This window comes from Sinocyclocheilus rhinocerous, unplaced genomic scaffold (genome assembly GCF_001515625.1).
Source record: "Sinocyclocheilus rhinocerous isolate Xijiao unplaced genomic scaffold, SAMN03320098_v1.1 scaffold48, whole genome shotgun sequence".
Lineage (NCBI taxonomy): Eukaryota > Metazoa > Chordata > Actinopteri > Cypriniformes > Cyprinidae > Sinocyclocheilus > Sinocyclocheilus rhinocerous.
In genome coordinates, this window is record NW_015635971.1 from 16,350 (window position 1) to 33,904 (window position 17,555).

Genomic DNA, 17,555 nt, shown 5'->3' on the forward strand with positions numbered 1-17,555 from the left:
TTTAACCCAACGGTTGGGTTAGTCCATATTTGACCCAAAGTTGGGTTGAAACAACCCAGCATTTTTTAGAGTGTAGATTTTCAATAAGTACTTGATCATATGGAATTTTTTAAAGTTTAATGACATTTGTAAGCATTTTAACTTATATGAAATAATAATTTGTTAAACATTATCTAATGTTTAATAAGTTTATAATCAAACATTAATAAGCACATTATCTCACGTTTTTAACTCTTTGAATATATATTAACTAATGATCCGTTAAGCATTAGGCCTATATGATGTTTGTTAACGATTTATTAATAAAAGTTATTATAAAGTGTTACCCAATATTTTTAGCCTGAAATAAGCATTAAAAATGTTTGGCAGAAAAGATACGTGCAATATGGGAGAGATAAATATTAATTAAAAAAATTACATTTACATACAGTAACTCATTGGTTGTTGGCCTTTTATTTAGCCGCTTTTCATTGTATATTCAACATTTTGTATAGTCTGACTTTGTTGTTGCACAAATAAAAATAAATGTTGAAAAAGAAAGGTTTGGCAGAAAAGATGCAATGTGAGAGACAAAAAAAAATTAATTTAGAAAATTTCATTTACATAACTAATGCGCAACAAAGCAGCTTACTGCTATTTCACACGATCACACTGTCATTTTTAATATTGTGTAGTTTGCTAAATGGATATTGTATTTTGCAGTGGGGTGGAATACACAACAACCCTTAAATTATACTCTTTAGAATGCATTTTGATTAGTAATCTATCAGTGTTATTTGAGAAAAAGAATAAACTTCTTTTTTTGTAGTAAACTGTGAAGTATAACTCTAAAATAAGAACTTCAGATAGAATTTACTGAAAAGAGAAAGAAAGAGTGAAAGTTCTATTTTTAGTGTCTGTGAACCGCAGTGATACACACTTCCCACAGAAAGCTGTGCATTAAACTTTTCTCTTCAGTTGCAATAGAATTTTGTGGTTAATGGTATTCAAAGAAAACATTGGCTATAGGCTTCAATTGAAGTCTATAAATGAAGTCTTCACTGGCAGAGTGTACTCCTGTAGATTGGTATGAGACTGGTTCTGTGGTATCTCTTGTAAACTTAAGGGTATATGCTGTGGAGCAATATTCTGTGAAATATACGCTGTGGAGTGGAGTGCGGGAAAATACTGTATGCTCTTAAATTTTAATGCTCATTGGACTTTCCTTTGCTTGGCTTTCTAGGAACCTTGTTGAAACGCAGATGCGATACAAGAAAAGACACAGAAAACAGCAACTCTCACACTAACAAACATGGCCAGTCCATGGATTTGTGATGCAATAAAATGTCATAATATGAAGTAAGTGATCAATGGTAAGAGGTTTCTCTCTTTATTAAGAGAAAGCACTAAAAATAATAATTGTACTCTACATACAGTAATTATGCACATACATGTATAGTACAGATTAAATAAAGAAACAAAATTAGCACTATACCAGGCATATTTATTTGTCATGTATTTGCTTTTCATTCCCTGAGTCAGCATTTCAGACTCTCTGTTTAAATGTCATATTCTCCCATTTACGGTGTTCTTTACATTCAGATTAATAGTAGAACAAAGATGAATAAAAATAATCCTGATAAAAACAATAGCATTTTCAGCACTTTTTGCTTGGACCAAATAAGTAGGCTACGCAGTAAATAAAGTAATAAATAAATTATAATAAGTATAAATTATAATTTATTATAATATATATATGGGGTGTAAAGGTACACATATTCCTCCGGAAAATTTTCGGGTCTTTTGGTTCGGTACGCATGTGTACCGAACAAATAGCCTACATTGTTTTAACCACTGCAGGAGCGGTACTTCATTGGAAACTTCCAGTTTTATATATTGTTACTTTTGATAAGAAACAAAGTCTCATCTTTGAATTATGTCCTTTTTTTTCAGGAAATTCAAACGATGAATGCTGTTTTGGCGCTCTTTGATGCGGCGCGACCGATCGCATAAACTACAAACAGCAGCGCGGAGCGCCAGTGAGTGCGATCGTCTCTCCCTCTACTACTATAGTTTTAATGCGAAATAAACATGAATGAACATCTCATGCCTCATGTAATCGCTCAATCAGCGTTTCAACCGCGGAAAGACTTCAATAAAACAGCTTGTAAACAAAATGTCAGGTAGCATTTCATTTACCTCAGGAAGTCATCAGTGTCCAGACCACAGCTCGTTAGTTTACTATAAATGAAGTTTAAAGAAGAGCATTTCACGAAATATTAGACTATATACTCATTATATTTTACTTGTTCCCTGTTCCTGATGTCTTAATTATTTAATGTTTAAAAAATATGTTATGAAACGAGTTATGAGAGGCACTGTGTAAATGAATAGGCTATATTTCAACAACAAATTGAATTTTTATAACTTAGAAGTTAATTTAAAAACTACAGTATGTGCAATTTACATGTTTTTTTAAGTTGATTGTTGCTTGTTGTATTTAAAAATATATTACATTTAAGTTTGGGCTCTGTTGTTAACTGTAACCTTAGGCCTAATGTAAATGATAAATGAAAATCACTAGAGCATAAGCCGAGGTAGATATTTATCCATAAGAAAATTTTAATTATAAATGTGTTTATTTAAAGAAAGAGCAATTTCCTACCGTTTAAAAAAAAAAGTTTAGTTTTTCTCCCTGCTGTACCGAACCGTGACATCAAAACCTCAAAACCGAGGTGCATACCGAACCGTCATGTTTGTATACTTGTATACACCCTACACACACAGAGAGAGAGAGAGCTGGGTAGTAACTGATTACATGTAATCTGGATTACATAATCAGATTCCAAAAATGAAGTACTTGTAATTAGATGAAATTACATTTTAAATACTCATAATCAGACTACAGTTACTTTTTTATTGATTACATGATTACATATTATTCACACAATAGCAATAAATTATTCATTGCTAAAATTATTCAAATTATTCCTCTTCATCTTTTAAATATTCCTTTCTAAAGTAGCTTACAAGACAAGTCACTAGTCAGGTGGCTACACAGCATTTGACCACTGGATTTACAAAAAAACATTTCAGGTTTAAGAAGCGTTTCAACACTGCATCCATACTGATGAACTCATAAATTTGTATTTGAATTATCACTCAGTGGGTTATTTAACCATGTGTTACTATGTTTTTGGAATTGTATTTCAAATAGATTAGAATGCACAAATTCACGCTATTTCTTGAATTTGCTTTCGCCAACCTAGGGAGGCGAAATAGTGTAGTGATGGGTACTAAAGTCACCGATGACGTTATGATTTTTGGATCACGTGTCACTTAAGGTGCGGTTATGAGTACATCACATAAGAAAGATTGGTGGGATATCTAACTTGTAGAACCTCTTTCTGTATCATCAACACAAGGAAGACACAAGTGTAATAAAATTAATTTTATTAACAAAAGATAGGCAAAAGTAATCAACAACTGCTAAATGAATACCATGAATGGAAAAGAAATAAAGTGCATAAAATGTATGAAATGCAAGTGATTAAGTTGGGTGTTGCTATGTTAGAGCTACGTTATCTGGAAAGATAAACCGTTGCTACTCTGAAACAAATAAGGTGAAGAACCTTATTATGCATCAAACAAATACGTGAAAGATTATTTGTTATCAACTGCAATCAGCTATATAATATCTAATGTAAATTAGAAAAATCATATACTGGTAATATACAACAATGCCGAGGTCTCTTGAAGAGGTTTGGACAAGTGATATTTACGTTCTCTGTGGTCGAGTGAGCAGTCCAGTGGCGGTGACTTCTTCCACTGGTTGTGCTGGTAACAATGCAGTGGGGAAAGGAGCTGGAATCTGTTTCAACACGAAGCGCTGTAGGATGCTGATCTCCTGGAGCACCAAAGGGTCCTAAAATCTGTAACACGCAGATGTGGCCCTGGAGTAGGTGCAGAAGGTCCTTAGCCTGGAACACGCAAGCTGGTCAATCCACTTTGTCTCTCTAGGATAGAGACTCTGGATGTGCTGCATCTGTTGTTGTCTCGTGGGACGAAGACTCTGAAGTCTGAACATAGAGTGTCTCTTGCCTCACAGGCTGGAGGCTCAGAACGTGGTTGTATCTGTTGCTTCCTCAAAAGCTGGAGATTCAGGACTTGGTATCCGTTATTGCCTTTTCCCTCACGGGCCAGAGGCTCAGAATTAAGGAATTTTTATGGCGGTCACAGACCAGAACCTTAGGAATCAGTCTCTGGGTGGGTGAAGGGCAGAAACTGCATTTTGACCAGTGAGAAGTCCTGTCCTTCCTGGGCTTGGTACCAGAGATCTTCTTCTTGCCCTCTAAGAGGTGTCTGGCTGTTGTCCTAGCATCTCTATCTGATGGCTTATATTAGTCCACCAAGATCCAATCAAAATGTATCAAACCTTTGTCCACTGTTGTGGTCAGAGAGGGGCCCCGCCATAAACTGGGCCCTGGAATGTGCTGTCCACTACACTTATTTACTTGTAATGCAGGCAATCCCAAACTTTTTTTGTCATCTGAACCTCTTTCCCCTAATATATTTACTTGAAGTACCCCTGAGATTTAAAATGAAATATTTTAATAATTAAATCACATTTGAATGTTCACGGTTCTCTGTCATTGGTTAATGTACACATGACATGCAGGTAAACAAATAAAAGATTTAATTTTGTTAGTAAGTGTTTTATATTGATTGATGTAATTTAAAAATTATTTATTTATTTGTACATTTTTATTATTTAATGAATTATTATATTTTCATTAAACTCACGAACACCTGGGCCTGCAGTTCCTTTAAGAACCCCAGTTTGGAAAACCTTGATGTAATGTAATTTAATGTTTAATGCACCTCATGTTGCTAATTACAATGAATGGAATATATTTTCTTACTGTTTGTATTTTGATATAATTGTTTTTTTTACAAGATTATCCTATATAAATCAATGTGATAAACAAGTTAGGCCAAAAGTAATCTAAAAGTATATATATATATATAAGTTAGGTAAATGTACATATGACAATTATAAGTGATAACTATAGACACTGATCTCTTAAGGAGCAGATTTTTGCAGAAAGATTATTTTGCAGATTAACTGCTGATATTTTCACTCTCCACATCAGCAATGTTTAAATTCCCTCCCCATGTTATTCTTGAGAAAATGTGTCAAGTCAACAGACTCTCTTCCTTCTCAAAGGGCTCCAAACATTAAACAATAAGCACAGCAGACTAAAATAGCCACAAAGTAAGATTTTTCCCCGTTTTTCTGTCAAACATTTGTTTGATCAAACCGTTAAAACAAAGTACACTCAGATGTCGAGTGAGAAATGGGGTTGACTGCTCAAGTTTCCATGAATTATAAGCTGAAAACAAAGTATACATTTGATATGCAGTGATACAGTGAGACGATTACAAGCCCAGCCCACAAAGATTGAAGTGCCTCATGGTGAAACGCACTGGACAAATGGTGCTTCGTCATCTAGTGGCAAATGGGACAACACCAAAAATATTATCTGCTGAACCTTATAAAATATGTAACTTTTTTTCTTTTTACCAGTAGCTACATAATTTGTCAAAAGTTTGGAATAATTGTGATTTTTTTTATATTGTTGAAAGAAGTCTCTAATAATCGAAGACTGCATTTATTTCATAACAAATACTGTAAATGGGTTAGGGTTAGGGTTCGTAAGTAATATATTTTAAATGTAAGTTATTTCTGTGATTGCAAAGCTGACCCTCCATGTGACCCTGAAGACTGGAGTAATGATGCTGAAAATTCAGCTTTGCATCACAGGAATATATTACATTTTAAAATATATTCAAATAGAAAACTGTCATTTGAAATTGTAATAATATTTCACAATATTACCGCATTTACTGTATTTTTAATCAAATAAATGCAGCCTTGGTGAGCATAAGAGACAAAAATCTCATTTATTCCAAACCTCTGACCAGAAGTGCATACAGTGTCATCCCATCCCAGGGATGAGTCAGTATTACATAAGACACAACACCAATCCACTGAACACAAGCTCACACTGACCGTGAGGACAGGCAGTTTTTGCTGCTCTTGCTGCAACCAGTAAAGGTAACCGGTCCGTCGTCATAGAAACTGCCAAGGGCCAGCTTCTGCCTAATGGACTCCCTCTCATTCCTCTGGGCCTGACGAAAACACAGTCGACTTCAATAAATGAAGAGAACGCTCACAGACACAGTCTCACAACAGGAATATTTGATGTGGCATTTTAAAATAGATGGCATCCACTTTCATACAGCAACCTACAGCGGCTCCTGAATGCTCATGACAGTTTAAATAACGTGCTGGATTTCAAGGGCATGAAGGTATTGGTGTGGAAAAAAGAGAGAAGCTGATGCTGGGAGTGTGGATGGGAATGTATGATATAAATTCTAATTTTGTGCTTGAGTCTAAATCACCGCTGCCTCAATAAACGGCAAATTACAGAGATGAAGAGAAAAAAAGGAGAGAAACCAGAAGCAGTACACATGGGAAGAGCACAGGCGCTCGACAAACATACCCACACAAACACATACCCAGCTATTAAAAAATATGTTCTAAGAGCGTTTTTCTAACATTCCCATTAAGTTATGAAAATAATATTTCTAAATGTTCTGAGTGTTCAAAACATCGGGTTTTTTTTCTGTTTTTTTTTCTTGGTTATATGAATGTGCAAACACTCCTGTTATCATTTTGCAAACATTATGGGAATGTTACTTTTGATATGTTCCCTGAACATTTTGAAACCAGTTGTAATATTAAAAAAAAAAAATTTCCCACTAAAAAAGAACATCCAACTAAAACACCTCTGAAAAACAGTTCCATAAACGATGCATAATGTTTTTGTGTTAATGTTTTAAAAACATTATGAAAACCAGATAACTTTGAACAAACGTTATATTAACGTTTAAAAACATTATTAAAACCAGATAACTTTGAACAAATGTTCTCTGTTAGATGGGTAAATACATAACTGTGCAACCATTCCTGATGTGATGACGCTATATTGGCAAGAATAAAATGTTCTCTCAGATCGTCATACTACGCTCAATTTATTGCCATGGCAACACAGTTGCCTTCTGGTGCTCAGAATGACTAACATTTTAAAAAACGCCTTGCACTCAACTCCAGTATAGCCTAATCAAAAGGCCTACTATGGTGAAAGTCAATAACTTTGCCTTCCTATATCAATAGGCACACTTATTTTTCTCTACCCTCCTGCCCACATTCCATTTTCAGGCTGATTGCAGGCCAGTTCCACTGATATTAACATTTCGATAAAAGGATACACAGGGTAGAGTTGAGGCTGATTCATGATGCATTCAAAAACTACAGAGGCAAATGAAAAACATCAATAGCTCAGCTTGTGATGTAATATTAACAAGCTGTAAACCAGGTTTCCTGTACATTCTGAAGAATGGTAACAGCTAGATTTGATTGCTTTCATTAGTGGATGAGATGTTGCCACAGACTAGCAGTTAATGCCAAGCAAATGCAACCATCCACACAAATGAAAAATATGACCTTGTGTGAGATGGGTAAAATTAGTTCTAATTCAAGCAGCACGTTTTCTTCAAAACTAAATCTACAAGCTTTTTAACATCCTTCACTCAGAAGGAAATTATTTTCTTAGCATCAAAAAAATAGATATGCACACATACAGACACACTCATATAAGGCACACAGATGCCACAATGCTTAAGACTATACAAGATATATTGACCTGTCTTACCTGGTAAACACATTTTTCCTGGTGCACCATCTTTCAGCGCATTGTATAGTGCAGCAGCCAAGCCCTACCTTCTACTGCAGTGTCTGAGCTACACCCTTGAGACCAGCATCACACACAAGAAAGGAAGGGGGAGGAGGAGCACAAGCATCTCGCAAAGAAACACAGCCACTAAAAATTAAATAAGGCAGTAAACTAGATCTGTGTTATGTCATCAATTTCACACTAGATGTTCGAAACTCACATAATACCACTCCCCCACAGTGGTAATGTAATGTGGTGTTTGGGTTTTGTCTTGTTCATGTTTTCATGTCTTTTATTTTGTAGTTTGATTCCTGCTGTTAGTAATTATGTTTGGATGTTTGGATTTCACCTTTAAATAAACTGCACTTGGGTTCTTCACTACACTTGCCTTCAGTGGACTTTCATTACAGGTATGTTCTCCACTATCAGGCACCTTACATTTCACCAGATACATAAATGGCCTAAATCAAATACTTTGGATTTAGGAAAGAAAAAAAAAAAAGACAAAGGATGTTTGATGGCATTTGATTTATTGAATGTTTGAGAGAACAAGGACAAAATGAATGAGCAGGAACCACTTTGCAGTCATTCCATAACCTATATTAGCATTCAATCAGGAGGCAATCTTTTGCCACATGCAGCATATTACCAACCTAATTCAAAATAGCCGCCCTCAGACCTCATTCAAATTTCATGGGAAGGATTTGGGATCAAAGGGTGTTTTTCATAACGAATATAGCTGGGTGGTTTATAGTATTTGGGTGGCTCTTTGGGAGGCTGTTTGACAGAAGGTTTGCATTCAGCAGCTGCAGTTGTAGTACAGGGTTGAGGAGTGGTGGTTATAGGTGATGCGGTAGGGGTTTTGGGAGGCTGCACTGGGTATTGTGGATAAAACTGCTGTAAATAAAGAGGATAATTGGGGTAATGGCTATACTGAGGGAATAGACTTCCAGGGTTGGGGGTTGCAGTTTCTGGGCGAACCTGGTGGGGGAGGTGTGGGGATGGCTGGTGCTGGTTTCTCTGTGGGCTTTGGTCTGACTAGATAATGGTCATCAGGGTAGTAATACAGCCAAAATATCTGGCGGTCCTTCGGAGGTTGAGGCTTCTTAGGTGGTGCTTGGGCAACTGATGTGGTGGTGGGAACTGGTTTCTCATTGGGCTTTGGTTTGCCATGATGAGGGTAGTGATCTGGCCAAATCATATGGGGGTACTTTGGAAATTGAGGCTTCTGGTTTGGTGCTTGGGCATCTGATGGAGGTTTCTCTGCTGGCTTAGATGTGGGATGATATGGCCAAATCATATGGGGGTATTTTGGAAACTGAGGTTTCTGGGTTGGCGCTTGGGCATCTATAGTAGGTTCCTCTGCTGGCTCAGCTGTGGGATAACACAGATACACATAAATACCTATGTTCCTGTGGCTCAGTGGTAGAGTATTGCGTTAGCAGTGTAAAAGATCGTGGGTTCAATTCCCAGGGAACACACATACTGGTAAAAAAAATGTATAACCTGAATGCACTGTAAGTCACTTTGGATGATAGTGTCTGCTAAATGCATAAATTATTATTATTAAATTAAATACCTGTCTGTCTCATTAACATTTAGAGATCATGAAATAAAAATGTTCATATCTTCCCTCACTTAGACTTCTGGGGTGGCGTTTGGTCATCTGATGGAGGTTTCTCTGCTGGCTTAGCTGTGGGATGATATGGCCAAATCATATGGGGGTACTTTGGAAATTGAGGCTTCTGGGTTGGCGCATGGGTATCTGTAGTAGGATCCTCTGCTGACTCAGCTGCGGGATAACCCTTGCCAGGATAATGGTAACGGGGGTAGTAATAAGGCCAAAACCCTTGCTGAAACACTCGAGGGTACCCATAAGGTGGAGGTTTGAGTGTTGCAGATGGTTCTGGCATTGTTGTTATTTGTAGAGTAAATTTATCAGGATAAAGGGGAGGCAGCAGAATCTGCTGATATGAAGGAGGATGAGGTCCTAGGAAGGTTTCATTTGCAGTTGTAGAGGTCATAGGACAAGAAATGACCCATTCTCTGCCAGAATATTTCTGTGAGTTTGCCTGTCTGTGCTCTCACTCCCTCCTTTTCCTACTCTTCCTTTCTCTCCCTTTGTGCTTTTCCCTCCTCCCTTCTGTGTTCTCTCTCTTTACTCTCTGTTGTCTTACCTCTCAATGTATACACGCATGCCCACATAGGTATATTTCGTCTTGGGTTCAAATGGTGAAATGATGGTGGGGGCCTCCTCATACCCAGGTTATTGAGTTCGGTCTGTCCTTTGCTCAGAGTTGAGGTATCCTTCTGCTAGATGTACTCCTAATATGGTCAGAACTTCCAGCCCATATTCCCATTTTATATAACGCACAGATGTAATGCATATCCATATGTTTGCCAACTGTATTCCTTATACATTCCTATTTGATATAGTGTACAATTCTTATTGAATAAACCACTACATCACCCCTTACAATGTATCTATATAATCTACTGATGTAATAATAAACTTTGAAGAAGTTTGTGGACAGAGACTCCATGTTCACAACTCTTTCCATGGGCCCATGAATTCATGAGTGGTGGGAACTGAGAATACTTTGGGGGTGACGAGAAATAACTAGATTAGATTAATTTATTTTAACAGTAACAGATTTAATGCCAGGTCAGCAGCCTAGGCTATTCTCATGGGAAGAGCTAGGTTATACAGAAGTTAATTTTAAAACACGACATTGTTTAAAACAATAGATTAAATTATAAAACTTTTTCTGATTAGATCTTATTAATTAGGTAGTTAAATAGAGCCTATTAAGTAAAACAATTGCCTTCTTGCATTAAAAGCTAATTAAATATGGTTAGGAAAATGGAGATGATATATGAAGCTAAGGCATGGCACACTGGGTGTCATGATTTTATGTGTCATCCTGATAATATTAATCATAGTAAAACATTTCATACTTTCATAAGTTAATACTTGCATATTGGATGCCTAAATCCAGAAAAACAGCCTTAGTATAAATGTTCACTGATCAGGAAGAGTGGGCATTTACGTGAAAATCTGATGAATAGTATAAGTATATAATGTTTGATCGGCTATGCTGTATTATTATATCAATTAATGATAAAAAGGGGGGAATTGTGGAAGGGGGGAATATTAATATGTTATGTTTTTTTAATATGATATGCTTATTGAACAGTGTGTTATTTTTACATTTTCTGTATTGCTTAGAGTCACATGCTTCTTTGCTGATTTAACAGAACAAAGAACAGCTATTGATCTTTAAGATGTGTGTGAGAGTAAAAGAGCACACACAATCCTTATTGTAATATGGAATTGTAATGGAATGGTAAAAGGGTGTTGGTACGGGACAGGAGGGCCTCCACCCAAGGATAGAATATGATAAGCAAGTCTAAGAATGTGGTTGAAAATACCATCATTGGCCTAGAGAGATAACATTCTGCAAGTTGAGACTATATGAGAGGAAGAATGCCCTTCCTTCACTGTCACACTCTGCAGCCACTCCAAATGACTGTAAGACTGCTGGCCTTTTCTTTCAAGAAAATAAAACTCAAAGACAATTGGTATTTGTCTCTTATTCAGAATTGTTTACTTTTTATTTGCCACAACCATTACAACAGTTGTTTTGAGAAAGATGGACCATTAACAACAATGATAATTCACACCCGAAAAAAGAAAATTCTGTCATTATCTGTCTCTCCACCTCCACCTGCATGCGGGCTATGGGACGGGCCAATGCCTGAGCCACACAGGCCTCCTCCTGCAGCCGCCGCTGTAGCCGCCAGAATTCTGAATCCTCTGATTCCAGGTCTTCCTCTCCTGTATCCCGGTCAGAGAGAGAGAAACTCTGTTTACTCTACTGAGACAGGGAAGAAAAAAAAGAAGAAAAAACAGGTGTTACAGTTCAACTGAACTGAGTCAAGTAAAGTCCAGTCACTGTATTTACATAGTGCTTTTTACACTACAGATTGTGTCAAAGCAGCTTTACAGTATTAAACAGAAAAATCGTGTGTCGAAGGAACCAAAACTCCATCGTTCTTCTCTGGCCAGACGAATCCAGCAGTTTAATTGCAGGCTGCAACACAGGTCAGATTGTGCAGAGGACTGGTCTGGTTCCTGTGGTCTTGTCCCGATGGCTGTCTCGGTGACGAGGTCTTTGGGGGGGATCTGTCTCTGGGGCTCATCTAGTTGTCCTGGTCTCCGCTGACATTCAAGGCTGTCGAGGGCGTCTGTATTAGAAGGTTTTCTTTCTGGCCCTAGAAGAGGAGAATCATCAGGGCTGGACTGGTGCTAAAATTCAGCCCATCTGGCCCACACAGTCCCCCATAAATGTTTTGCTGGGGTTAGGGCAATTGGAATAAATATTGATTAATAAATAACGAACGAAAACACATGATATTTTTGAATACTTAAAATGCATTTAACAATATTAATATTCTATTATATTGCAGGCTCTTAATTAAAAGTAAAAATGTATTTATTAAAATGTATTTGAAAACGCATGTCATCTGTCAAAAGTGTTAAGCTGGGCTAGAGTTAAAAGATAGTAGAATGAAATTATGTTAAAAGTTTATGAAAATTCAAAGTCAGCTGAATGCTGTTATCTGAGCCTGTGTGATAACAAGCTATTCATAGTAGAGTACAGTGCTTCAGTTCATAGACACAAATCACAGACATAGAGATGCTAAAAGAAATGATTGCCATGAAGAGGGCAATTTGTTGTTAAATGTGTCAAAGTAAAACTCAATGACTTTAACGAGGTCTTTAAATACAGACCTTGAATGATAGATGGCTACATTTTAGATTAAATTTATTCTATGACCAGTAACTTCTTTGTCTAATCATCAGTCTCCACCATGATGGAGGGCCAATGGCTCCGGTCAAAGATGTAGTAGAACATTAGACTTAACGGATGGTTGTGATAACTAAATTCACGGAGTATAATATCAGCACTGCTATGTTGCTGCTTTGAAGATGTCTAATGAATTTTAGTGATTAAATACTGCTATAATTAACCTGTCTCCCTGTTTACTATTAGGCAGTCCAAATGGCTCTGGTGGCTCTTGAATGCACCTTTCCTAAAGCTCCAGAAAACACTTGATTCAGTTGAAGAAAACTGTCAAAGGTTTTGGAATGGGAAAGAGCAGTTACCAGTGTGCATGAGGTGATTTTTCAGTGATGGGTAAGATCCTTTTTGGCCAGACAGAGGACAACCTAAGGCAGGGGGTCACGCCGCAACTGGGCATCTACCCTGAAAGGAAGTGTTTTATGTGAGATGGGTATGAGAGTGGAGCGGATGTCTGTGAGGCCAGCAGCATCATAAACAGGGGATGTGCTGTGAGAAATTACAGCAGTCTTCCCCAAAAATGTTCGTCCATACCACTCTTCAGAATCCGCATTCCTATATGATGGCTTGTTTTCCATTGTGACAAGTCCACAGCTTTATGCCAAGGGACAACACCCTGAGGAAAAGGAGACTATTTTTAAAGAGCTAATGGGAATGGGCTTTCAAGAGCTGAAACCATGAGGTGATTGCCCATAATTCCTGCTGTGAGGCCAGCAGCATCATAAACGGGATGTGCTGTGAGAAATTACAGCAGTCTTCCCCAAAAATGTTCCTCCATACCACTCTTCAGAATCCGCATTCCTATACGATGGCTTGTTTTCCATTGTGACAAGTCCACAGCTTTATGCCAAGGGACAACACCCTGAGGAAAAGGAGACTATTTTTAAAGAGCTAATGGGAATGGGCTTTCAAGAGCTGAAACCATGAGGTGATTGCCCATAATTCCTGGGGAGACCATAGCAAAATGTATTAACATGATGATGGTTGTCTAATGGGCAAGAACTGTATAGAAGTTTAGAATTCAGAATTATGGTATGTCCCTGAATCTGTGAGATGTGTTGATATTGAACTAATATGTCTCGATCCTAGTTTTCAATCCTGCAGGTCATTAGACATGGCACAGGATAATTCCAAGACATGGTGGTAGCTAAAGATGAAGACGGCTTTTTCTGATTCAAGAGAATGTCTGGATAACAAAGGTTAGGTGAATTCGGCATTTAAACTGAAGATAACCTTAGGAATGCTCCTAGCATAACATATTTTAGATTGTAATTTGTTTTTATTTGGAAGTTAAACATTTACATTTTATCATTTGTGAATGATTAAGGGTTCTATATTGTCATGAACGTAATATTACATTCTGTCTAAGTCACAGTCTTAGGAGGCTGTTGAAAAGATTATTTGTGCTGTAAGAGAGAGACTGCTTGAGTGCAGGCAGGGATGGTGCTCTGTCTGTCTGTTATTGACCTGGTAAAGTTTAAAAACAAAACAAAAAGCAATGATATTGGAACTAAAACACTGATTTTCTAAAAAAAACAAATTTATAATAAACAGAAATGCTTTTAACTGGTTAAGGGACCATGTAAATAACTAGGTAATACCTGCAGAAAAATGCAATATATAACATCTTTTTAGAGTTAACACCAAAAGCAAACCATGAAAATGAGCGGTTAATAGTCACGTGTGTCTAGTATGTGTGTGTGTGTGTGTGTGTGTGTGTGATGGTGACTGCACTTTATGTTTTGTATTTAAGTTCAGGGTACTATTCTGTCCCCATTGTGTGTATATTGTGTCACTAACTGTGAAATAAACTTTAAAGAAGCTGACAATTCTGAGTGAATCTGGCTGGAAAAGATGATACAGAACATGGGACGAGCTTTAATTGGATTGGTTATCCAGCTCTGTCTGCCAGTGAGCATGAAATATTTTGCTTCAGAGGTAGATTAAGCTGTCTGGAGGAAATCTGGCTGCAGTATTAAAGACGGTGTTTGGTTTAATGTTGATGGTAAACCTTGTTTAGCCAAATATTTCTTCAACCACTGTGCTAAATTGATGCACAGGTTGGACCATGCATCAAAAGGGTGGATAGTAAGGCAGAGAGCAAGCAAGCCACACAGTGAGGGATAAAGTGAGGGTAACACCCTCCCTCACCAATGAGAGAAAGCCCATTGCAACGGCTCGCAAAGAGTCACCCTGGTAAAGATGGAATGTCCATGATCAACACACCTGGAAGAAGATGTGGACCAACTAATGGTTTAAGTTTAGCAAAATAATCCATTTGTTTGATGCTTTTTTTTTTTTATGATTTTATTTGAATTCAATCAAACTAGGGCTGAGTATTGATATGGATCACATTATTTGATTGTTTACTTATTCATTAGAAATTTTAGGTATATGTAAATCGAAAAGAGGGAAATCTCAATGCTATAGACAATTGTGAAAATAATATCTAATCTAGGGATTATTCTTGAAGGAACTTGAGGGTTCTAAATATATATATATACTGTATATATATATATATACACCGATATATAGCTACAACAGTTGTTGTGAGTATGTGAGTAAGAGAGAAATGTATTACCGAACCAGGTCCGAATATTATAGTGCAATAGATTATAGATTGAAGCTCGCAATATAGGGCAAAAACAAAATCTGGCTAATCATGAAAATCTGTGAAGTATGGTATTAGTAATGGAAAAGACATCCCGTGATGGATCAATTATGAACTATTCCAGTTTTCCAAAATGACCCAAATTGGCTCTGAGTTAGTTTAATTATTTTAGGTTTTAGATATTGTTAGAATATATCACGTTCTCTGCCAGAATATTTCTGTGAGTCTGCCTGTCTGTGCTCTCACTCCTTCCCTTTTCTACCCTCCCTTTCTCTCCCCTTGTGCTTTTCCCTCCTCCCTTCTGTGTTCTCTCTCTTTACTCTCTGTAGTCTTACCTCTCAATGTATACACGCATGCCCACATAGGTATATTTCGTCTTGGGTTCAAATGGTGAAATGATGGTGGGGGCCTCCTCATACCCAGGTTATTGAGTTCAGTCTGTCCTTTGCTCAGAGTTGAGGTATCCTTCTGCTAGATGTACTCCTAATATGGTCAGAACTTCCAGCCCATATTCCCATTTTATATAACGCACAGATGTAATGCATATCCATATGTTTGCCAATTGTATTCCTTATACATTCCTATATGATGTAGTGTACAATTCTTATTGGATAAACCACTACATCACCCCTTACAATGTATCTATATAATCTACGGATGTAATAAACTTTGAAGAAGTTTGTGGACAGAGACTCCATGTTCACAACTCTTTCCATGGGCCCATGAATTCATGAGTGGTGGGAACTGAGAATACTTTGGGGGTGACGAGAAATAACGGGGTTAGTTAAGATTCATTTATTTGAACAGTAACAGATTTAATGCCAGGTCAGCAGCCTAGGCTATTCTCATGGGAAGAGCTAGGTTATACAGAAGTTAATTTAAAAAAACGACATTGTTTAAAACAATATATGAAATTATAAAACTTTTTTCTGGTTAGATCTTATTAAATAGGTACACTGTAAAAAAAAATCCTGTAAATTTACAAGTAAATTTAACAGTAAAATGCTGTTTTCATATAATAACAGTACGTTGCTGTTTTTTGCGATGCATTGTGGGATATGTTGACCAGCAAGAGTATGATACTCTTATTTAACAGCATAATACCATATGTTCCCTTGTACATGTGCATATAGGAAGACATTTTGGTTTATCTGCACTAGGTCATTTTGCAGCTCTGCCTTTTATTGTTTTATTTCTAAAGTACTTATATCCCACCTCATTTTCCAACGATTCTCAAACGATTTGTTCGAAGTAGTTCTAAGATTCAGTCTCTCTAAACCCCTCCTATGGTCGAGCCTCATTGATTATAATGGATTTTTGTGAGATCACGATAAACTGAAATGAATGACAGCTTTATAATTATTATAGGGAGCGTAGAGCTAAAATAAAATAAAAGACCACTTCATAAACCAGAGAAAGTGAACATGTTTGGTATTCTTGTGGAAAAAAAAAACATGTAAGTCCTGTCACCGACAGCCAGTTTAGTTTCACCTTTCTTTGTGTTTTCGTTTTAAAGGGGTCATATGATGTTGCTAAAAAGAACATTGTTTTGTGTATTTGGTGTAATGAAATGTGTTTATGCGGTTTAAGCAAAACTCACGTTTGAATTGTCAGTGGCAAATTCTTTATATATAAAAAACATACTTACAGTATGTGAGTCAGAACAGCCGGCATTTTAAAATCGCCCATCCATAAAACAAAGTTAAAAAAAACTGCTTCTGTGTACAACTGTTGGCGCAAGCTACCTTAAAGTGATCATTACGTTTTGAATATGGATATTTTTCTCACAAAAACGCATTGATTCGCTACAGAAGGCCTTTGTTCACCCACCCGAGCCGTGTGAGTGTAATAACTTGCCATTTCGGTTTGTTTCTCACCAAACCTTCAGTATACCTTCAGAATTCTTGGAATATATGCCACGAGATGCATATGATTATTTTATGACAGATATGCATCCGCTTAAAAACAAAAAACAAAACCTAAAGTCACCATTCTCTGCCATTAAATTGGCAAGTGCGAGCAGGACATTTTTGTGTTATTAAGTAATAAGCCTTTAGAACAACATTAAGGTGAGTAGTCACTCTAGTTCACACAGTTCCAATAAATTGCGATGGGTTAAATAAACTCAATAAGCAGACAGACGCGACTACAGTCAAGCGCAGAAGTGCACAGGAAATAAGCAGCAGTCATATTTAAAGCAGTTTAAATTAATATTGAGTATTTTTTTCCCGAAATAACTTAATACTCTGTCATTTATAGTCGTATGGTAACATATATATTTTTAGTTGTGTTAGTTGTGTA

The 17,555-nt window shown here is 36.9% G+C and overlaps 2 protein-coding genes across 2 annotated transcripts in view; both read right to left on the reverse strand.

Annotated features, from left to right (window-relative positions):
* LOC107747506 (schwannomin-interacting protein 1-like) overlaps nucleotides 1–7,859 on the reverse strand; it is an 11,695-nt gene extending 3,836 nt beyond the window's left edge. Inside the window, exons 1-2 of the mRNA XM_016562040.1 lie at nucleotides 7,758–7,859; nucleotides 6,053–6,171 (exon numbers count right to left, since the gene is read on the reverse strand). Coding sequence (XP_016417526.1) covers nucleotides 6,053–6,171; nucleotides 7,758–7,787 — 149 coding nt within the window. The 5' untranslated portion in view covers nucleotides 7,788–7,859. The remainder of the gene's footprint in view (nucleotides 1–6,052; nucleotides 6,172–7,757) is intronic.
* Nucleotides 7,860–8,706: 847 nt separating this feature from the next.
* The window catches only part of LOC107747523 (uncharacterized), an 18,378-nt gene continuing 9,529 nt past the window's right edge, over nucleotides 8,707–17,555 (reverse strand). Inside the window, exon 5 of the mRNA XM_016562073.1 lies at nucleotides 8,707–9,050. Coding sequence (XP_016417559.1) covers nucleotides 8,707–9,050 — 344 coding nt within the window. The remainder of the gene's footprint in view (nucleotides 9,051–17,555) is intronic.